This window comes from Scyliorhinus torazame, chromosome 21, assembly GCF_047496885.1.
Source record: "Scyliorhinus torazame isolate Kashiwa2021f chromosome 21, sScyTor2.1, whole genome shotgun sequence".
NCBI classification, from domain to species: Eukaryota; Metazoa; Chordata; class Chondrichthyes; order Carcharhiniformes; family Scyliorhinidae; genus Scyliorhinus; species Scyliorhinus torazame.
The window spans coordinates 773,404-795,964 of NC_092727.1; the positions used below are offsets into that span (position 1 = coordinate 773,404).

A 22,561-nucleotide genomic window follows, 5' to 3' on the forward strand; every position below is an offset into this window, starting at 1 on the left:
GGTGGAGGCCGGGACGTTGAGTGTCTTTAAGACAGAAGTTGATAAATTCTTGATTTCTCGAGGAATTAAGGGCTATGGAGAGAGAGCGGGTAAATGGAGTTGAAATCAGCCATGATTGAATGGTGGAGTGGACTCGATGGGCCGAATGGCCTTACTTCCGCTCCTATGTCTTATGGTCTTATTTACCCTGACTCCATCTGCCCACCCTCTCTGCTGTGCACCTTGTGGATGGTACACACGGCTGCCACTGAGCGTCGGTGGTGGAGGGTTTGAATGTTTGTGGAAGGGGGAACAATCAAGCGGCTGCTTTGTCCTGGATGGTGTCGAGCTTCTTGAGCGTTGTTGGGAGCCGCGCTCATCCAGGCAAGTGGAGAGTATTCCATCACACTCCTGACTTGTGCCTTGTAGATGGTGGACAGGCTTTGGGGGTCAGGAGGTGAGTTACTCTCCGCAGGATTCCTAGCCTTTGACCTGCGCTGGTAGCCACAGTATTAATGTGGCTAGTCTGGTTTCTGATCAATGGTAACCCCCAGAATGTTCACTGTGGGGGATTCAGTGATGGTAATGCCATTGAATGTCAAGAGTTACATCCTCTCTCGTGGAGGGTCATTGCCTGGCACTTGTGTAGCACGAATGTAACTTGCCACTTGTCAGCCCAAGTCTGGATATTGTCCAGGTCTTGCTGAATTTGGACAGGGACTGCTTCATTATCTGAGGAGTCGCGAATGGTGCTGAACATTTTGTGCAGTCATCCACAAACATCCCCACTTCTGACCCTATGATGGAAGGGCAATCATTGATGAAGCAGTTGAAGATGGTTGGGCCTAGGACACTACCCTGAGGAACTCCTGCAGTGATGTCCTGGAGGACTGACCTCCAACCACCACAACCATCTTCCTTCGTGCCGGGTCTGACTCCAACAAAGAAAAGAACAAAGAAAAGTACAGCACAGGAAGAGGACCTTGGCCAGTCAAGCCAGTGCCAATCATGATGCCCTTACTCGGTCCGTATCCCTCTATTTCCTCCAGATTCATGTATACATCCAGATGCCTCTTAAATGTTGCTAATGTGCCTGCTTCCACCACATCCTCTGGCAGCGTGTTCCAGCACCCACCACTCTCTGCCTGAAAAACTTACCCCGCACATCTCCCTTAAACTTTCCCCCTCTCACCTTGAACCTGTGCCCCCTTGTAAGTGACACTTCCACCCTTGGAAAAAGCCTCTGACTATCCACCCTGTCTATGTCTCTCATAATTTTGTAGACCTCTATCAGGTCTCCCCTCAGCCTCCGTCTTTCTAGTGAAAACAATCCTAATTTATTCAACCTCTCATAACCAACACCCTCACGATCAGGAAACATCTTGGTGAACCTTCTTTGCACTCTCTCCAAAGCTTCCACATCCTTCTGATAATGTGGTGACCAGAACTGCACGCAATACTCCAAATGCGACCTAACCAAAGTTTTATACAGCTGCAACATGATTTCCCAACTCCTGTACTCAATGCCCCGGTTGATGAAGGCAAGTATGCCATATGCCTTCTTTATCACCTTGGCCACCTGTGTTGTCACTTTTAGGTAACTGTACGCCCAGATCCCTCTGTATGTTAATGTTCCGAAGGGTTCTGCCTTTTACAGTATAATTCATACCTAGATGTAATCCTCCAAAATGCATCACCTCGCATTTATCTGGATTAAACTCTGTGTGCCATTTCTGTGCCCAAGTCCCAATCCATCTACATCCTGTTGTATTCTCGAACAATCCTCGGCACTATCAGCAACTCTGCCAATCTTCGTGTCATCCGCAAACTTACCAATCAGACCGCCCACATTTTCCTCCAGATCATTTATATATACTCCAAACAAGAGAGGTCCCAGCACGGATCCCTGTGGAACATCACTAGCTACAGATCACACTGCTACTCTCTGTCTTCTATGACCGAGCCAGTTCTGTATTCATCTAGCCAGCCCACCCCGAATCTCATGTAATTTTAGTTTTTATACCAGTCTTCCATGTGGGACCTTGTCAAACACCTTACTAAAGTCCATATAAAACTACATCACAGTGTAGCATGGTGGCACAGTGGGTAGCACAGTTGCTTCACAGCTCCAGGGTTCCAGGTTCAATTCCCGGCTTGGGTCACTGTCTGTGCGGAGTTTGCACGTTCTCCCCGTGTCTGCGTGGGTTTCTTCCGGGTGCTCCGGTTTCCTCCCACAGTCCAAAGATGTGCAGGTTAGGTGGATTGGGCATTGATAACTTGCCCTTAGTGTCAAAAAGGTTAGATGGGGTTATGGGGATAGGGTGGAGGGGTGGGCTTAAGTGGGCTCTTTCCTAAGGGTCGGTGCAGACTCAATGGCCTCCTTCTGCACTGTAGATTCTATATCCACAGCCCTTCCTTCATCAATTTTCTTTGTCACCTCTTCAAAAAACTCAATCAAGTTGGTGAGACATGACCTTCCCCGTACAAAACCATGCTGTCTGTCCCTAACTAGTCCATTTTCCTGCAAATGTGCATACAAACTCTTTCTCAGTATCTTTTCCAAAAGCCATAATTTAAGAAGGTTGCAATGATAACCCGGGTAATTATAGGTCAGTGAGCTTGACGTTAGGGATAGTGGAATTGTTGGAAAAGTTTCTCAGAGATAGGATCTATGCACATTTGGAAAGGAATGGTCTTATAAGTGACAGACAGCATGGTTTTGAACGAGGGAGGTCATGTCTCACTAATTTAATTGAGTTGTTTGAAGAGGTGACAAAAATGATTTACGAGGGAAAGGCTGTGAATGTTGTCTACATGGACTTTAGTAAAGCATTTGATAAGGTCCCTCATAGCAGGCTGGCGCAAAATATTAAATCACACAAGGTCAGGGGTGAACTAACTGGATGGATCCAGAACTGGCTTGGCCATAGAAGACAGAGGGCAGCAGTGTCTATCACACTCTCTACCCCGTGTGCTCTGCAATGAGTCCAGCTGCTGCTCCAAACCAAACTCTGAGGAGAGGCAGCTGGTCACACTTCTCGCTGACACAGTCGTCAGGGACACAAGAAAGCTCCCTGATCTCCCACATCTGGCAGGAGGAGCATATCACTGCCCTAACTGCCATCTCTGCCTTTGTACACTTAAGAAAGATGTCAGAATAAGAATCTTACCTTACTTGTCCTCCCCAAAGTGCCTTTTTGTTTGGTTGGAGGAGGGAGGGAGGGAAACACTAATGTAGTGTTTCGGGCTTAACTGCTCCTTGACACCAGTTTTTCGACTAGCCACAGTAGTTGAGGTGACTTCTTCCAGAATCCTCTTCTATTGCCTCTGCTGGAGAGTTTTCCCCCTGATTCCCATTGGCTCCAGTGTAGCGAGGTCTCCTTAATGCCAGACTCGGTCAAATGTTGCCTCGATGTCAAGGGCAGCAACTCTCACCTCACCTCTGGCATTCAGCTCTTTGTCCATGTTTGAACCAAGGTTGTAATGAGGTCAGGAGCTGAGTGACCCTGGCAGAACCCAAACTGAGCATCTGTGAGCAGGTTATTGCTAAGTGCCACTTGATAGCACTGTTGATGACTTCATCACTTTGTTGATGGAGAGTAGATTGATAGGGCGGTAATTGGCTGGGTTGGATTTGTCCTGCTTCTTGTGTACAGGACACACCTGGGCAATTTTCCACATTGCTGGGTAGATGCCAGTGTTGTAGCTGTACTGGAACAGCTTGGCTAGGGGCATGGCAAGTTCTGGAGCACAAGTTTTCAGTACTATTGCCGGGATATTGTCAGGGCCCATAGCCTTTGCATTATCCAGTGCCTTCAGCCATTTTTTGATATCATGTGGAATGAATCATATTGGCTTAAATCTGACATCTGCTGGGGATCTCCAGAGGAGACCGAGATGGATCATCCACTTTGTACTTCTGGCTGAAGATTGTTGCGAATGCTTCAGCCTTGTCTTTTGCACAGATGTGCTAGGCTCATTCATCATTGAGGATGGGGATATTTGTGGAGCCTTCTCCTCCAGTAAGTTGTTTAATTGTCCACCACCATTCACAGCTGGATGTGGCAGGACTGCAGAGCTTAGATCTGATGCGTTTCTTGTGGAATCGCTTGGCTCTGTCTATTACTTGCTGCTTATGTTGTTTGGCTCACAAGTAGTCCTGTGTTCTAGCTTCACCAGGTTGACACCGCATCTTTCGGGATGCCTGATGTTGCTCCTGGCATAATCTCCTGCACTCTTCATTGAACCATGGTTGATTCCCTGGCTGGGTGGTAATGGGGGAGTGGGGGATATGCCGGGCCATGAGGTTACAGATTGCGGTTGAATACAATTCTGCTGCTGCTGATGGCCCACAGCACCTCATGCGTGCCCAGTCTTGATTTGCGCGATCTGTTCGAAGTCTATCCCATTTAGCACGGTGGTAGTGCCACACACTATGGAGGCTATCCTCAATGTGAAGACGGGGCTTTGTCTCCACAAGGACTGGGCCGTGGTCACTTTTACCGACACTGTCATGGACAGATGTATCTGCAGCAGGCAGGTTGGTGAGGATGAGGTCAAGTATGTTTTTTCCCTCTTGTTGGTTCCCTCACCACCTGCTACAGTCCCAGTCTAGCAGCTGTGTCCTTTAGGACCCGGCCAGCTCGGTCTGTGGGGTACAACCGAGCCACTCTTGGTGATGGACATGGAAGTCCCCACCCCGAGCATATTCTGTGCCCTTGCTACCCTCAGTGATTCCTCCAAGTGGGAGCAGTGCTGATTAATCAGCTGATGGTGACCGGTACATGGTATTCAGCTTCCTTGCCATGTTTAACCTGAAGCCATGAGACTTCACTGGGTCCAGAGTCGATGTTGAGGACTCCCAGGGCGACTCCCTCCTGACTGTATCCCACTGTGCCGCCACCTCTGCTGGGTCTGTCCTGCCAGTGAGACAGGACGTACCCAGGGATGGTGATACTGGTGTCTGGGACATTATTGATTCTGTGAGTATGGCTATGTCAGGCTGTTATTGACTAGTCTGTGAGACAGCTCTCCCAACCTTGGCAAAACCCCTCGTTGTTAGTATGGAGGAGTTTGCAGGGTCGGCAGGGCTGGGTTTTCCGATGTCATTTCCGGTGCCTGGTTCGATGCCGGGTGGTCCGTCTGGTTTCATCCGTTTTGTGTTTTCGTAGCGGTTGAATACAACTAAGTGGCTTGCTAGGTCATTTCAGAGTCAACCACATTGCTGTGGGTCTGGAGTCAGATGTAGGCCAGACCGGGTAAGGGCGGCAGATTTCTTTCCCTAAGGACATTAGTGACCCAGATGGGTTTTACGACAATCGGCAATGGTTTCATGGTCATCATTAGACTTATAGTTCCAGATATTTTATGGAGTTTAAATTCCACCACCTGCCATGATGGAATTCGAACCCGGGTCCCCAGATCATTACACCGGGATTCTGGATTACTAGTCCAGTGACAATATCACCGTGCCACAGCCTCCCCTTAACCCTAACCCCGCCCCTAACCCCACCCCCAACACTAACCCCGCCCCTGACCTTAACTCCTCACTCAAACCTAACACCTGCTGTCGACCCTAACTACACACCTGACCCTAACCCTGCACCCGACCCTAACCCTGCACCCGACCCTAACTCCACACCTGACCTTAACCCTCAGAGTAGTTTCCTCGGCCCAACCATCTTCAGCTGCTTCATCAATGACCTTTCTTCCAACATAAGATCAGATGTTGGGATGTTCGCTGATGACTGCACAATGTTCCTCACCATTCGTGACTCCTCAGGTAATGAAGCAGTCCCTGTCCAAATGCAGCAAGACCTGGACAATATCCAGGCTTGGGCTGACAAGTGGCAAGTTACATTCATGCTACACAGGTCTTTGTAGGGGCAGGCCAGTCGATTTCGGCGGCGTGAGAACAGCTGGTGAGTGGTGAGTCAGTTTCAGCGGGAGCATTGCGGAAGGAGGTTGCTGGGAGGTAAGTCAACCTTTAAAAGCACTTGTCTTTGCAGGGGCAGGCCAGTCGATTTCGGCGGCGGGAGAACAGCTGGTGAGTGGTGAGTCAGTTTCAGCGGGAGCATTGCGGAAGGAGGTTGCTGGGAGGTAAGTCAACTTTTAAAAGCACTTGTCTTTGCAGGGGCAGGCCAGTCGATTTCGGCGGGAGAACAGCTGGTGAGTGGTGAGTCAGTTTCAGCAGGAGCATTGCGGAAGGAGGTTGCTGGGAGGTAAGTTAACCTTTAAAAGCACTTGTCTTTGCAGGGGCAGGCCAGTCGATTTCGGCGGGAGAACAGCTGGTGAGTGGTGAGTCAGTTTCAGCGGGAGCATTGCGGAAGGAGGTTGCTGGGAGGTAAGTCAACCTTTAAAAGCACTTGTCTTTGCAGGGGCAGGCCAGTCGATTTCGGCGGGAGAACAGCTGGTGAGTGGTGAGTCAGTTTCAGCGGGAGCATTGCGGAAGGAGGTTGCTGGGAGGTAAGTCAACCTTTAAAAGCACTTGTCTTTGCAGGGGCAGGCCAGTCGATTTCGGCGGCGTGTGAACAGCTGGTGAGTGGTGAGTCAGTTTCAGCGGGAGCATTGCGGAAGGAGGTTGCTGGGAGGTAAGTCAACCTTTAAAAGCACTTGTCTTTGCAGGGGCAGGCCAGTCGATTTCGGCGGCGGGAGAACAGCTGGTGAGTGGTGAGTCAGTTTCAGCGGGAGCATTGCGGAAGGAGGTTGCTGGGAGGTAAGTCAACCTTTAAAAGCACTTGTCTTTGCAGGGGCAGGCCAGTCGATTTCGGCGGCGTGAGAACAGCTGGCTGGTTAGTCAATTTCAGCAGGAGCTGAGAATTTTTCTTTCTTTTTTTTTTATTTTAAATTAGTTTTTTAGGCGGGAACAGGAAGTCGACCCGCGGACGTCTGGGAAGACCCTCCCCAATAAATTCTGGTGGAGAGGAAACCCGAGACACTACACGTGTAGTGTCTCCCACCCGCCCTCCTCCTCTAACCTAATAATAAAACCCATTGGTCTGAGGTAAGTACCATATTTTATTATATTATTATTATTTTTCAGCCAGATCTTGGTAGAAAGTCAGAGGAATGGCAGGGAAGGGAGTGCAATGTTCCTCCTGCAGGATGTTTGAGGTGAGGGATGCAGTTAGTGTCCCTGCTGATTTTACCTGCAGGAAGTGCTGCCATCTCCAGCTCCTCCAAGACCGAGTTAGGGAACTGGAGCTGGAGTTGGAAGAACTTCGGATCATTCGGGAGGCAGAAGGGGTCATAGATAGCAGCTTCAGGGAATTAGTTACACCAAAGATTGGAGATAGGTGGGTAACTGTAAGAGGGACTGGGAAAAAACAGTCAGTGCAGGGATCCCCTGCGGTCGTACCCCTGAGAAACAAGTATACCGCTTTGGATACTTGTGGGGGGGACGACTTACCAGGGGTAAGCCATGGGGTACGGGCCTCTGGCACGGAGTCTGTCCCTGTTGCTCAGAAGGGAAGGGGGGAGAGGAGCAGAGCATTAGTAATTGGGGACTCTATAGTCAGGGGCACAGATAGGAGATTTTGTGGGAGCGTGAGAGACTCACGTTTGGTATGTTGCCTCCCAGGTGCAAGGGTACGTGATGTCTCGGATCGTGTTTTCCGGGTCCTTAGGGGGAGGGGGAGCAGCCCCAAGTCGTGGTCCACATTGGCACCAACGACATAGGTAGGAAAGGGGACAAGGATGTCAGGCAGGCTTTCAGGGAGCTAGGATGGAAGCTCAGAACTAGAACAAACAGAGTTGTTATCTCTGGGTTGTTGCCCGTGCCACGTGATAGTGAGATGAGGAATAAGGAGAGAGAGCATTTAAACACGTGGCTACAGGGATGGTGCAGGCGGGAGGGATTCAGATTTTTGGATAACTGGGGCTCTTTCTGGGGAAGGTGGGACCTCTACAGACAGGATGGTCTACATCTGAACCTGAGGGGCACAAATATCCTGGGGGGGAGATTTGTTAGTGCTCTTTGGGGGGGTTTAAACTAATGCAGCAGGGGCATGGGAACCTGGATTGTAGTTTTAGGGTAAGGGAGAATGAGAGTATAGAGGTCAGGAGCACAGATTTGACATCGCAGGAGGGGGCCAGTGTTCAGGTAGGTGGTTTGAAGTGTGTCTACTTCAATGCCAGGAGTATACGAAACAAGGTAGGGGAACTGGCAGCGTGGGTTGGTACCTGGGACTTCGATGTTGTGGCCATTTCGGAGACATGGATAGAGCAGGGACAGGAATGGATGTTGCAGGTTCCGGGGTTTAGGTGTTTTAGTAAGCTCAGAGAAAGAGGCAAAAGAGGGGGAGGTGTGGCGCTGCTAGTCAAGAGCAGTATTACGGTGGCGGAGAGGATGCTAGATGGGGACTCTTCTGCCGAGGTAGTATGGGCTGAAGTTAGAAACAGGAAAGGAGAGGTCACCCTGTTGGGAGTTTTTTTATAGGCCTCCTAATAGTTCTAGGGATGTAGAGGAAAGGATGGCGAAGATGATTCTGGATATGAGCGAAAGTAACAGGGTAGTTATTATGGGAGATTTTAACTTTCCAAATATTGACTGGAAAAGATATAGTTCGAGTACAATAGATGGGTCGTTTTTTGTACAGTGTGTGCAGGAGGGTTTCCTGAAACAATATGTTGACAGGCCAACAAGAGGCGAGGCCACGTTGGATTTGGTTTTGGGTAATGAACCAGGCCAGGTGTTGGATTTGGAGGTAGGAGAGCACTTTGGGGACAGTGACCACAATTCGGTGACGTTTACGTTAATGATGGAAAGGGATAAGTATACACCGCAGGGCAAGAGTTATAGCTGGGGGAAGGGCAATTATGATGCCATTAGACGTGACTTGGGGGGGATAAGGTGGAGAAGTAGGCTGCAAGTGTTGGGCACACTGGATAAGTGGGGCTTGTTCAAGGATCAGCTACTGCGTGTTCTTGATAAGTATGTACCGGTCAGACAGGGAGGAAGGCGTCGAGCGAGGGAACCGTGGTTTACCAAGGAAGTGGAATCTCTTGTTAAGAGGAAGAAGGAGGCCTATGTGAAGATGAAGTGTGAAGTTTCGGTTGGGGCGATGGATAGTTACAAGGTAGCGAGGAAGGATCTAAAGAGAGAGCTAAGACGAGCAAGGAGGGGACATGAGAAGTATTTGGCAGGAAGGATCAAGGAAAACCCAAAAGCTTTCTATAGGTATGTCAGGAATAAGCGAATGACTAGGGAAAGAGTAGGACCAGTCAAGGACAGGGATGGGAAATTGTGTGTGGTGTCTGAAGAGATAGGCGAGATACTAAATGAATATTTTTCGTCAGTATTCACTCAGGAAAAAGATAATGTTGTGGAGGAGAATGCTGAGCCCCAGGCTAATAGAATAGATGGCATTGAGGTACGTAGGGAAGAGGTGTTGGCAATTCTGGACAGGCTGAAAATAGATAAGTCCCCGGGACCTGATGGGATTTATCCTAGGATTCTATGGGAGGCCAGGGATGAGATTGCTGGACCTCTGGCTTTGATTTTTATGTCATCATTGGCTACAGGAATAGTGCCAGAGGACTGGAGGACAGCAAATGTGGTCCCTTTGTTCAAAAAGGGGAGCAGAGACAACCCCGGCAACTATAGGCCGGTGAGCCTCACGTCTGTAGTGGGTAAAGTCTTGGAGGGGATTATAAGAGACAAGATTTATAATCATCTAGATAGGAATAATATGATCAGGGATAGTCAGCATGGCTTTGTGAAGGGTAGGTCATGCCTCACAAACCTTATTGAGTTCTTTGAGAAGGTGACTGAACAGGTAGACGAGGGTAGAGCAGTTGATGTGGTGTATATGGATTTCAGCAAAGCGTTTGATAAGGTTCCCCACGGTAGGCTATTGCAAAAAATACGGAGGCTGGGGATTGAGGGTGATTTAGAGATGTGGATCAGAAATTGGCTAGCTGAAAGAAGACAGAGGGTGGTGGTTGATGGGAAATGTTCAGAATGGAGTACAGTCACAAGTGGAGTACCACAAGGATCTGTTCTGGGGCCGTTGCTGTTTGTCATTTTTATCAATGACCTAGAGGAAGGCGCAGAAGGGTGGGTGAGTAAATTTGCAGACGATACTAAAGTCGGTGGTGTTGTCGATAGTGTGGAAGGATGTAGCAGATTACAGAGGGATATAGATAAGCTGCAGAGCTGGGCCGAGAGGTGGCAAATGGAGTTTAATGTAGAGAAGTGTGAGGTGATTCACTTTGGAAGGAATAACAGGAATGCGGAATATTTGGCTAATGGTAAAGTTCTTGAAAGTGTGGATGAGCAGAGGGATCTAGGTGTCCATGTACATAGATCCCTGAAAGTTGCCACCCAGGTTGATAGGGTTGTGAAGAAGGCCTATGGAGTGTTGGCCTTTATTGGTAGAGGGATTGAGTTCCGGAGTCGGGAGGTCATGTTGCAGCTGTACAGAACTCTGGTACGGCCGCATTTGGAGTATTGCGTACAGTTCTGGTCACCGCATTATAGGAAGGACGTGGAGGCTTTGGAGCGGGTGCAGAGGAGATTTACCAGGATGTTGCCTGGTATGGAGGGAAAATCTTATGAGGAAAGGCTGATGGACTTGAGGTTGTTTTCGTTGGAGAGAAGAAGGTTAAGAGGAGACTTAATAGAGGCATACAAAATGATCAGGGGGTTGGATAGGGTGGACAGTGAGAGCCTTCTCCCGCGGATGGATATGGCTGGCACGAGGGGACATAACTTTAAACTGAGGGGTAATAGATATAGGACAGAGGTCAGAGGTAGGTTCTTTACGCAAAGAGTAGTGAGGCCGTGGAATGCCCTACCTGCTACAGTGGTGAACTCGCCAACATTGAGGGCATTTAAAAGTTTATTGGATAAACATATGGATGATAATGGCATAGTGTAGGTTAGATGGCTTTTGTTTCGGTGCAACATCGTGGGCCGAAGGGCCTGTACTGCGCTGTATTGTTCTATGTTCTAGGTGCCAAGCAATAACCATCTCCAATAAGAGTAAATGAAACCATTGCAGCTTGGCATTCAATGGCATTACCACCCCTAATTTCCCACTATCAACATCCTGGGGGTTACCATTCACCAGAAACTGGACATCATACAAGTACTGTTGCTACAGGGCAAGGCAGAGACGAGGAATCCTGCAGTGAGTAACTCACCTCCTGACTCCCCAAAGCCTGTCCACCATCTACAAGGCACAAGTCAGGAGTCTGATGGAATACTCTCCACTTGGATGAGTATAGGCCCAACAACACTCAAGAAGCTCAACACCATCCAGGACAAAGCAGCCCGCTTGATTGGCACCCCTCCACCACACAGTGACAGCCGTGTGTACCATCTACAAGATGCACTGCAGGAACACAACAAGGTTCCGTAGGCAGCACCTTCAAAACCCACGACCACTATCATCTAGAAGGACAAGGGCAGCATATATCTGGGAGGTTCCCCTCCAAGTCACTCACTATCCTGACTTGGAAATATGTCGCCATTCCTTCACTATCGCTGGGACAATATCCTGGAACTCCCTCCCTAACAGCACAGTGGGTGTACCGACACCTCAGGGACTGCAGTGGTTCAAGAAGACATCTCACCACCATCTTCTCAAGGGCAACCAGGGATGGGCAATAAATGCTGCCCTAGCCAGCGACGCCCGTGTCCCATCAAAACGAAACACAAAATTTAAACTTGCTCCCTAACCCCGCACCCATAAGGCCACTTGACCCATCGAGTCTGCTCCGCCATTCAATCACGGCTGATATTTTTTTCATCCCCATTCTCCTGCCTTCTCCTTATCATCCCTGATCCCCTGATTAATCCAGAACCTATCTATCTCTGTCTTAAAGACACTCAGTGATTTGGCCTCCACAGCCTTCTGCGGCAAAGAGTTCCACAGATTCACCACCCTCTGGCTGAAGATATTCCTCCTCATCTCTGTTTTAAAGGATCATCCCTTTAGCCTGAGATTGTGTCCTCTGCTTCTAGTTTTTCCTACAAGTGGAAACATCCTCTCCACGTCCACTCTATCCAGGCCTCGCAGTATCCTGCAAGTTTCAATGAGATCCTCCCTCATCCTTCTAAACTCCAGCGAGTACAGACCCAGAGTCCTCAACCGTTCCTCATACGACAAGCTCTTCATTCCAGGGACCATCACAGCCTTCCTTAGATATGGGGCCAAATATTGCTCACAATACTCCAAATAGGTTCTGACCAGAGCTTTATACAGCCTCAGCAGTACATCCCTGGTCTTGTATTCTAGCTCTATCAACAGGAATGCTAACATTACATTTGCCTTCCTAACTGCCAACTAAATCTGCATGTTAACCTTAAGAGAATCCTGAACTAGGACTCTTAAGTCCCTTTGTGCTTCTGATTTCCGAAGCCTTTTCCCATTTAGAGAAATGTTTATGCCTCTATTCGTCCTACCAAAGTGCACAACCTCACACTTTTCCACATTGTATTCCACCTGCCACTTCCTTGCCCACTCTCCTAGCCCGTCCAAATCCTTCTGCAGCCTGCCAGCTTCCTCAACACTACCTGTCCCTCTACATATCTTTGAATCATCTGCAAACTTAGCAACAATGTCCAAGTTCCTTCTTCCAGATCGTTAATGTATATCGTGAATAGCTGTGGTCCCAGCACAGACCCCTGTAGAACACCACTAGTCGCCAGCTGCCATCCTGAAAAAGACCCCTTTATCCCCACTCTCTGCCTTCTGCCAGTCAGCCAATCCTCTATCCTTGCCAGTACCTTGCCCCCAAAACATGGGCTCTTATTTTATTTAGAAGCATCCTGTACGGCACCTTGTCAAAGGCCTTCTGGAAATCCAAATATATCATGTCCACTGGTTCTCCTTTGTCTAACTTCCTCATTACCTCCTCAAAGAATTCTAACAGATTTGGCAGGCATGACCTCCCCTTGATGAAGCCGTGCTGACTCAGTTCTATTTTATCATGCACTTCTAACTCCTCTGCAATCTCATCCTTATTAATAGACTCTAAAATCTTACCAACAACCAAAGTCAGGCTAATTGGCCTATAATTTCCCATCTTCTGCCTCCCTCCCTTCTTAAACAGCGATGTTACATGAGCTATTTTCCAGTCCTCTGGGACCCTCCCTGCCTCCAGTGGTTCCTGAAAGATCATCACCAATGCCTCCACAATTTCCTCAGCTATCTCTTTTAGACCCTGGGGTGTAGTCTATCCAGTCCAGGTGATCTATCCACCTTCAGACCTTTCAGTTTTCCCAGAACCCAGTAATAATATTAATAATCATCTTTATTAGTGTCACAAATAGGCTTACATTAACACTGCAATGAAGTTACTGTGAAAAGCCCCTATTCACACAGAGAGGAGAGAGAGAATTTAGAATGTCCAATCCACCGAACAAGCACATCTTTAGGGACTTGTGGGAGGAAACCGGAGCACCCGGAGGAAACCCACACAGACACAGGGAGAACATGCAGACTCCGCACAGACAGTGGCCCAAGCCGGGAATCGAACCCGGGTCCCTGGTGCTGTGAAGCAACAGTGTTAACCACTGTGCTACTGTGCTGCCCTCTGAATGATGTCCACTTCACTCACCTCTGCCCCCTGATTCTCTTGCAGTTCTGGTATCCCATTGGTGCCTTTCCCCATGAAGACAGGTGCAAAATAGGTGAAGACAGGAGTCTCGCCCTTGGACTGATCTGTTCCCTGTAAGAACACTATTCACAACGCCCTATGCTGCTCTTGGCTGGCCTTGTTCCGCACTGTAACCAATCACTATTTGTTGATGCACCTCTCACTGTCAATGTACTCATAGAATCATAGAAGTTTACAGCATGGAAACAGGCCCTTCGGCCCAACCAGTCCATGCCGCCCAGTTTTTACCATTAAGCTAGTCCCAGTTGCCCGCACTTGGCCCATAACCCTCTATACCCATCTTACCCATGTAACTATCTAAATGCTTTTTAAAAGACACAATTGTACCCGCCTCTACTACTACCTCTGGCAGCCCATTCCAGACACTCACTACCCTCTGAGTGAAGAAATTGCCCCTCTGGGCCCTTCTGAATCTCTCCCCTCTCACCTTAAACCTATGCCCTCTAGTTTTAGACTCCCCTACCTTTGGGAAAAGATGTTGACTATCTACCTTATCTATGCCCCTCATTATTTTATAGACCTCTATAAGATCACCCCTAAGCCTCCTACGCTCCAGGGAAAAAAGTCCCAGTCTATCCAGCCTCTCCTTATAACTCAAACCATCAAGTCCCGGCAACATCCTAGTAAATCTTTTCTGCACTCTTTCTAGTTTAATAATATCCTTTTCTAGTTTAATAATATCCTTGATTATCCTACTCTGTTGATTATTCTTTTGTCTACTGTGTACGTTCCCTTGGCCACAGAAAAATACTTTTCACTGTATTTCGGTACATGTGACAATAAATATCAATCAAACTAACTATTCAGTTCCTCTGTCATTTCTTTGTTTCCTAATATTAGATGCCAAGAGAGAATATCAAACCAAGCTAGAGTCACAGACAGACTCTTGGCGGTTGTGGCAAGGACTAAACAACATAACGGGCTACAAAGCGAAGCCGAGCAGTATCTCTGGCAGCAGCGCACCCCTCCCCGATGAACTCAGTGCATTCTATGCTCGGTTCGAGCAGGTAACCAACAATCCGCTGTCGAGTGCACCAGCAGCCCATAATTCACCCATACCCACCATCACAGCTTCCAAAATCAGATTGGCCTTCCTGAAAGTGAACCCTCGGAAGGCGATGGGTCTGGACGGGATCCCTGGTCGTGCACTCAGAGCCTGCGCGGACCAGCTGGCAGAGGTATTCGCGGACATCTTTAACCTGTCCCTACTCCACTCCGAGGTCCCCACCTGCTTCAAGAAGACCACCATCATACCGGTACCAAAGAAGAACCAGTCAACGTGCCTCAATGACTACGGACGAGTGGCCCTGACTCCAGTCGTAATGAAGTGCTTCGAGAGGTTGATCATGAAGCGCATCACCTCCATACTCCCAGAATGCCTTGATCCACTGCAATTCGCATACCGCTGCAACCGGTCCACATCAGACACCATTTCCCTGGCCCTACACTCATCCCTAGAGCATCTCGAAAACAAGGACTCCTATTTATTGACTACAGCTCCGCCTTCAACACCATAATCCCAGCCAAGTTCATATCAAAGCTCCAAAACCTAGGACTTGGCTCCCCACTCTGCAACTGGATCCTCGATTTTCTGACCAACAGACCACAGTCAGTAAGAATGAACAACAACACCTCCTCCACAATAGTCCTCAACACCGGCGCCCCACAAGGCTGTATACTTAGCCCCCTACTCTACTCCCTGTACACACACGACTGCGTGGCAAACCTTGGTCCCAACTCCATCTACAAGTTTACTGACGATACGACCAAAGTGGGCCGGATCTCGAATAACGACGATTCCGAATACAGGAGGGAGATAGCGAATCTAGTGGAGTGGTGTAGCGACAACAATCTCTTCCCTCAATGCCAGCAAAACTAAAGAGCTGGTCATTGACTTCAGGAAGCAAAGTAATGTACACACCCCTGTCAGCATCAACGGGGCCGAGGTGGAGATGGTTAGCAGTTTCAAATTCCTAGGGGTGCACATCTCCAAAACTCTGTCCTGGTCCACCCACGTTGATGCTACCACCAAGAAAGCACAGCAGTGCCTATACTTCCTCAGGAAACTAAGGAAATTCAGCATGTCCACATTAACCCTTACCAACTTTTACAGATGCACCATAGAAAGCATCCTATCGGGCTGCATCACAGCCTGGTATGGCAACTGTTCGGCCCAGGACCGCAAGAAACTTCAGAGAGTCGTGAACACCGCCCAGTCCATCACACGAACCTGCCTCCCATCCATTCACTCCATCTACACCTCCCGCTGCCTGGGGAAAGCGGGCAGCATAATCAAAGATCCCTCCCACCCGGCTTACTCACTCTTCCAACTTCTTCCATCGGGCAGGAGATACAGAAGTCTGAGAACACACACGAACAGCCTCAAAAACAGCTTCTTCCCCACTGTCACCAGACTCCTAAATGACCCTCTTATGGACTGACCTCATTAACACTACACCCTGTATGCTTCACCCGATGCCAGTGCTTATGTAGTTACATTGTATATGTTGTGTTGCTCTATTATGTATTTTCTTTTATTCCCTTTTCTTCTCATGTACTTAATGATCTGTTGAGCTGCTCGCAGAAAAATATTTTTCACTGTACCTCGGTACACGTGACAATAAACAAATCCAATATTACTTCTCCAGCCTCATTTTCCAGTGGGCCAATGTCCATTCTTGCCTCTCTCTTATCCTTTATCTATTGCAAAAAAACTCTTGCAATCTTCTTTTATATTGCTAGCTAGCTAACACTCATATTTCATTTTCTTCCCCCTTATTGCTTTTTTAAATGTCCTCTGGTTTCCCACTAATCCTTGCCACTTTGTATGTTTTTTCTTTTGCTTTTATGCTGTCCTTGGCTTCCCTCGTCAGCTATGGATGCCTTGTCCTCCCCTCAGCATGTTTCCTCCTCGGGATGAATTTCTGATCTAAACCGCGCACCGGACATTAAACCTGCACCCGACCCAAAACCCGCACCCAACCCTAACCCCAGCACCCTACCCTAACTCCGCTCCCGACCCTAACCCCGCTCCCGACCCTAACCCCGCACCCGACCCTAACCCCGCACCCGACCCTAACCCCGCACCCGACCCTAACCCCGCACCCGACCCTAACCCCGCACCCGACCCTAACCCCGCATCCGACCCTAACCCCGCACCCGACCCTAACCCCGCACCCGACCCTAACCCGGCACCCGACCCTAACCCCGCTCCCGACCCTAACCCCGCTCCCGACCCTAACCCCGCTCCCGACCCTAACCCCAATCCCATCTATAAACACATCGCTGAACCTAAAATAGACCCAAATCCGTACCCTAACCCTCAGGCACGGTAGCACAGTAGTTAGCACTGTTGCTTTCCAGCACCAGTCCCAAGTTTGATTCTTGGCTTGGGTCACTGTCTGTGGTGAGTCTGCACGTTCTCCCCGTGTCTGCGTGGGTTTCCTCCGGGTGCTCCAGTTTTCTCCCACAAGTCGCGAAAGACGTGCTGTTAGGTGAATCGGACATTTTGAATTCTCCCTCGGTGTACCCGAACAGGCGCCGGAATGTGGCAACTGGGGGATTTTCACAATAACTTCATTGCAGTGTTAATGTAAGGCTACTTGTGACAATAATAAAGATTATTACAACCTTACAATGAATCGACACAACCCTGTCCCTGACCCTAATCCCAACCCAAACCATCAACCAGACCCCCCCTTATCCTAACCTCGATTCTAACCCGCAACAACCCAAATCCCTTCTAACCCCGCTCTTGACCCTAACCCTGCACCAAGTGGAACACTGGCTTTAACCCGAACCCCAACCCTGCCCTTTAACCCGAACCCCAACCCTGCCCTTTAACCCAACCTCCGAACCTAACCTCACCCACAACACTAACCACACACCCAACCTAACCACACACCCACCCAACAACACCCCGACCGTTAACCTGACCCAAACCCACCCCAACCATAACCCAAACCCCAACTACACAAATCACCCTAACAACTCAGCCCCTAACCTCACCCCAGCCCTAACCCCACCAATGACCTGAACCCCAATCCTGAACAGTCCCATCAGCTCTAATCCCGTCTCCTGGATAGAATCTGGACAGTGCAAGAGGCCATTCAGCCCACCAAGACAGCATCGAGTCACTGAAAGTGCCCTACCCCCAGGCCCAATCCCCCCTCCCCCACAGCCCCAACCCCCCCTCCCCCACAGCCCCAAACCCCCCCCTCCCCCACAGCCCCAAACCCCCCCCTCCCCCACAGCCCCAAACCCCCCCCTCCCCCACAGCCCCAAACCCCCCCCTCCCCCACAGCCCCAAACCCCCCCTCCCCCACAGCCCCAAACCCCCCCCTCCCCCACAGCCCCAAACCCCCCCTCCCCCACAGCCCCCCTCCCCCACAGCCCCAATCCCCCCTCCCCCAGAGCCCCAATCCCCCCTCCCCCACAGCCCCAATCCCCCCTCCCCCACAGCCCCAATCCCCCCTCCCCCACAGCCCCAATCCCCCCTCCCCCACAGCCCCAATCCCCCCTCCCCCACAGCCCCAATCCCCCCTCCCCCACAGCCCCAATCCCCCCTCCCCCACAGCCCCAATCCCCCCTCCCCCACAGCCCCAATCCCCCCTCCCCCACAGCCCCAATCCCCCCTCCCCCACAGCCCCAATCCCCCCTCCCCCACAGCCCCAATCCCCCCTCCCCCACAGCCCCAAACCCCCCCTCCCCCACAGCCCCAAACCCCCCCCTCCCCCACAGCCCCAAACCCCCCCCTCCCCCACAGCCCCAAACCCCCCCCTCCCCCACAGCCCCAAACCCCCCCCTCCCCCACAGCCCCAAACCCCCCCCTCCCCCACAGCCCCAAACCCCCCCCTCCCCCACAGCCCCAAACCCCCCCCTCCCCCACAGCCCCAAACCCCCCCTCCCCCACAGCCCCAAACCCCCCCCTCCCCCACAGCCCCAAACCCCCCCCTCCCCCACAGCCCCAAACCCCCCCCCTCCCCCACAGCCCCAAACCCCCCCCTCCCCCACAGCCCCAAACCCCCCCTCCCCCACAGCCCCCCTCCCCCAAACCCCCCCTCCCCCACAGCCCCCCTCCCCCACAGCCCCCCTCCCCCCACAGCCCCCCTCCCCCCCACAGCCCCCCTCCCCCACAGCCCCCCTCCCCCCCACAGCCCCCCTCCCCCCTCCCCCCCTCCCCCACAGCCCCCTCCCCCCCACAGCCCCCCTCCCCCCTCCCCCCCAGCCCCCTCCCCCCCACAGCCCCCCTCCCCCCTCCCCCCCAGCCCCCTCCCCCCCACAGCCCCCCTCCCCCCTCCCCCCCACAGCCCCCCTCCCCCACAGCCCCCCTCCCCCCCCACAGCCCCCTCCCCCCCACAGCCCCCCTCCCCCCCCCCACAGCCCCCCTCCCCCCTCCCCCCCACAGCCCCCCTCCCCCCTCCCCCCCACAGCCCCCCTCCCCCCTCCCCCCCACAGCCCCCCTCCCCCCCACAGCCCCCCTCCCCCCCACAGCCCCCCTCCCCCCCACAGCCCCCTCCCCCCCACAGCCCCCCTCCCCCCCACAGCCCCCCTCCCCCCTCCCCCCCACAGCCCCCCTCCCCCCCACAGCCCCCCTCCCCCCTCCCCCCCACAGCCCCCCTCCCCCCTCCCCCCCACAGCCCCCCTCCCCCCCACAGCCCCCCTCCCCCCCACAGCCCCCCTCCCCCTCCCCCCCACAGCCCCCCTCCCCCTCCCCCCCACAGCCCCCCTCCCCCCTCCCCCCCACAGCCCCCCTCCCCCCTCCCCCCCACAGCCCCCCTCTCCCCCACAGCCCCCCTCTCCCCCACAGCCCCCCTCCTCCCCCCTCCCCCCCACAGCCCCCCTCCCCCCCACAGCCCCCCTCCCCCCCACAGCCCCCCTCCCCCCCACAGCCCCCCTCCCCCCTCCCCCCCACAGCCCCCCTCCCCCCTCCCCCCCACAGCCCCCCTCTCCCCCACAGCCCCCCACAGCCCCCCTCCCCCCCACAGCCCCCCTCCCCCACAGCCCCCCTCCCCCCCACAGCCCCAATCCCCCCTCCCCCCCACAGCCCCAATCCCCCCTCCCCCCCACAGCCCCAATCCCCCCTCCCCCAGACCCTCCCTTTCACAATCGGCCCCGTTTCCATGGAAACTCCGGAGCAAAGAGCAGGCCGCTCCCCGGCCGGCCGGACTCACCCCCACACCGGCCCCCCCGTCACCGGGCCTCCCGGCTCCGGCCCCCCCGTCACCGGGCCTCCCGGCTCCGGCCTCACTCAGTCCGCGACCTCCGGCGGCAGCGCCCCCGGCCGGTGTGAGCGGGGAGAGCAGCCCGGGCCGGTGAAGGCGCCGCCGCCTCGGGGCCGCTCCCGGGGGGGGGGGGGGGGACACGTCAGCCCAGAATGGCGCCTTCCTGCATCACTGACCCCAGGAGGCGGAGACTCCAGCTTCTCTCCAACTCTGACTGCGGTCACCTGCATTCCGGTGTCAGCCTCTGCTCCCGCCTCCCGGGCTCCCGCTCCCGGGCTCCCGCCTCCCGGGCTTCCCGCCTCCCGGCCCCCCCGCCTCCCGCCTCCCGGCCCCCCCGCCTCCCGCCTCCCGGGCTCCCGCCTGTCCTCTCCCGGCAGGTGCACATTGTGCGGGAGGGAACTTCATTGTCACGACTTTGCCGATTGGGGAGGAGCCCAGGCCGCGGCTACACATTCAGCAGTGAGTGAGGAAAACCATCAAACTATTCCAAAAAACTTTGTATTTCAGTGTGAGACACCGGCTCCGATATCTGCGCAATACATTCCACATTCAGATTATCTATTTGCAATCATCAACTGCAGAACAAAAACAGCACAATCATTGTACATTCTGCTATCCCTTCATTCTCCCTCTCGGGAAGAGAACAATTAAATACATTCTGCAAAGTTACTAAAGAATAGGATTCAGTTGATACAGAAAATCTTAGAAAAGGGGAGCTGAGCGGTAATAATGATCACTTCCTATATGAAAAATGACATTGTAATATTGGGATGTGCTTCGAGCTGGACTAGGAAGCTCTGTGTGAAGTAGGTAATGATAGAGCTTTGGGAAGTTTACTTCAGGTAAATCATATAGAACTGCAGAAGCAGATCATATCAGAGGAAATTATTGGCGACAACCTGCCGTGCCAGGGAACCTATTCAGAAAGCAGATTGTCTAAATCAGCAAGCAAGAATAATTACTGAGCAATTTTATTTTGCAGGGATAGAGAAACCATTCACACAGATTTGGATCGTCACCCATCCTCATGGTGCTGCTAAGGTTTGCTTACTCGGAGCAGAGAGCAGCAGGCATTTAATAATCCAAGGTGGCTGTCTGAGCAGGAAGGCCAGAGACGGGACAACTGTGCTTACAGCATTAGGTGGTGAGCAAAAGGCTATAATGTTATAGTAAGTTACAATGAAGAATTAGAGGATTGATTATGGATGAACAACACAATCTTTTCTCAGCATTGACTTTTCCCCATTTGTTAAATAATTGGTTTTATGTACAATTCAAGATCCAAATATTATGTAGAATACACAAAATCCCAAGGCCCAACTGTTAATCTCAATCCACTTGGTCTGTGACCATTCCCAATGCTGTTAGCAGCCCTTCCTTGTAAGTGTGGGGGCTGTACCAGTAAATCACACAAGTTAAAACAAAAATCAGTGATGTGTACAATATAAAATTCCAATGTAACTAAAAGGGCGTTCACCTTATCTGAACGCAATGTGCCTGGAATACTCCTCAGCATAACACTAACCTCTGCAGGTCAGGGCTATACACAGTGACAGATTCGTGGAAACTTGTTATAGGATCTTGCATATGGAGGGCACAGTGAGAAGATCATAATAGCACAAAGTGAAGGTTTTAACAGTCTTTGATGAGTAGACAACACCTTGATCAATCCAATACAGTATAGTTTGTCTTCTCTCTACAAAACTCTTATAAAACTCTGATATAAAACATTGGTTGCTGTGAGCGGGTTTGGTCGGATCCATCCTCGCCACGTGTTTGGACACTGGACATTGAGGAGTGTGGAAGGCTAAAGATAAAGCTCGTCATAGAATAGTGTAATCAGAACGCTGAATCCTCAGTGCAGGAACGAGGGACCATTCCACCAGAACCGTGAGCTGCAAAGAAAATAAAGAAGCTGTTTCTATCTGAGCATTGTATGGCAATATACACACACACACCACATTGTATGGCAATATACACACACACACCACATTGTATGGCAATATACACACACCACATTCAAAGGCAGGTGGATCAAGGGTTACCTGCAGAGATCACCCACAAATCTGTGAAGTTGTTTCTCCCACTAAAGTCCTCTGTGATTGAGGTTAATGGCCGCCCCACCCAATGCAACTGTTTACACCTTCATGAAGCTCAGAAGGCAGTGCATGGTGGGTAGTTAGAATGATAGCACAAAGTACCAAGACTTTTAACCCAGAACAAAAAACGTAGCAGAGATACGGATCTCTCATTCAGTATGCCTCGAAAATCAGTGCTTCCCCTTGTACGTGTACAAAATCCTCTTTTGAGGTGCAAGGTCTGCAAGAAAAGATCATTCTAGGCACCAGGGTTAGGAAGAATGAAAGGTGCTGTAACATGAAACAAAGGCTGGAATTTTCCGGCCATTCTCACCAGCGGGATCTTCTGCCCCTGCGGCTGGGTTCCTGGTGGCTGGGAGTGCATAGAATGGGAAACTCCACCGACAGCGATGAGATCAGAAGATCCCGCCACAGGCCAATGGCAGGCCACGGGGAGTGTGGAGGGGCTTGACCTGGCAAGGTGTGGATTTCCCAGTTGAAGAACGGAGTTCCCCTTTAACAAGGTGTTAAAAAGGGACGGACGTTTTAGGATAGAGAGGAGAAAAAAAAATCTTAATTTAAAAGGTTGTGAAACTTTGGAACTCTCTAGCCCAGAGAGCTGCAGATACTTACACATTGAACATATTCAAGTTA

At 51.6% G+C, this 22,561-nt stretch overlaps 2 protein-coding genes and 1 long non-coding RNA gene across 10 annotated transcripts in view; 1 reads left to right on the plus strand and 2 right to left on the minus strand.

Moving 5' to 3' along the window:
- The window catches only part of tlcd5b (TLC domain containing 5b), a 42,111-nt gene extending 21,993 nt beyond the window's left edge, over positions 1-20,118 (minus strand). The window contains exon 1 of one of the 3 annotated variants that reach the window (XM_072486295.1): positions 20,006-20,118. The gene's annotated coding sequence lies outside the window, so the exon portion shown is untranslated. Of the gene's footprint in view, positions 1-19,778; positions 19,958-20,005 lie in introns of those variants that run through there. The other 2 variants (XM_072486296.1, XM_072486297.1) reach the window with 2 other exon arrangements.
- A 193-nt stretch (positions 20,119-20,311) lies between these two features.
- pou2f3 (POU class 2 homeobox 3) overlaps positions 20,312-22,561 on the minus strand; it is a 97,111-nt gene continuing 94,861 nt past the window's right edge. For all 5 annotated transcript variants that reach the window (XM_072486294.1, XM_072486293.1, XM_072486292.1 and 2 more), the window contains one exon: positions 20,312-21,724. In XM_072486294.1, coding sequence (XP_072342395.1) covers positions 21,685-21,724 — 40 coding nt within the window. In that variant the 3' untranslated portion in view covers positions 20,312-21,684. The remainder of the gene's footprint in view (positions 21,725-22,561) is intronic.
- The window catches only part of LOC140398084 (uncharacterized), an 80,096-nt gene continuing 78,354 nt past the window's right edge, over positions 20,820-22,561 (plus strand). For both annotated transcript variants that reach the window (XR_011937408.1, XR_011937407.1), the window contains exon 1: positions 20,820-20,973. This is a non-coding gene — a long non-coding RNA (uncharacterized lncRNA). The remainder of the gene's footprint in view (positions 20,974-22,561) is intronic.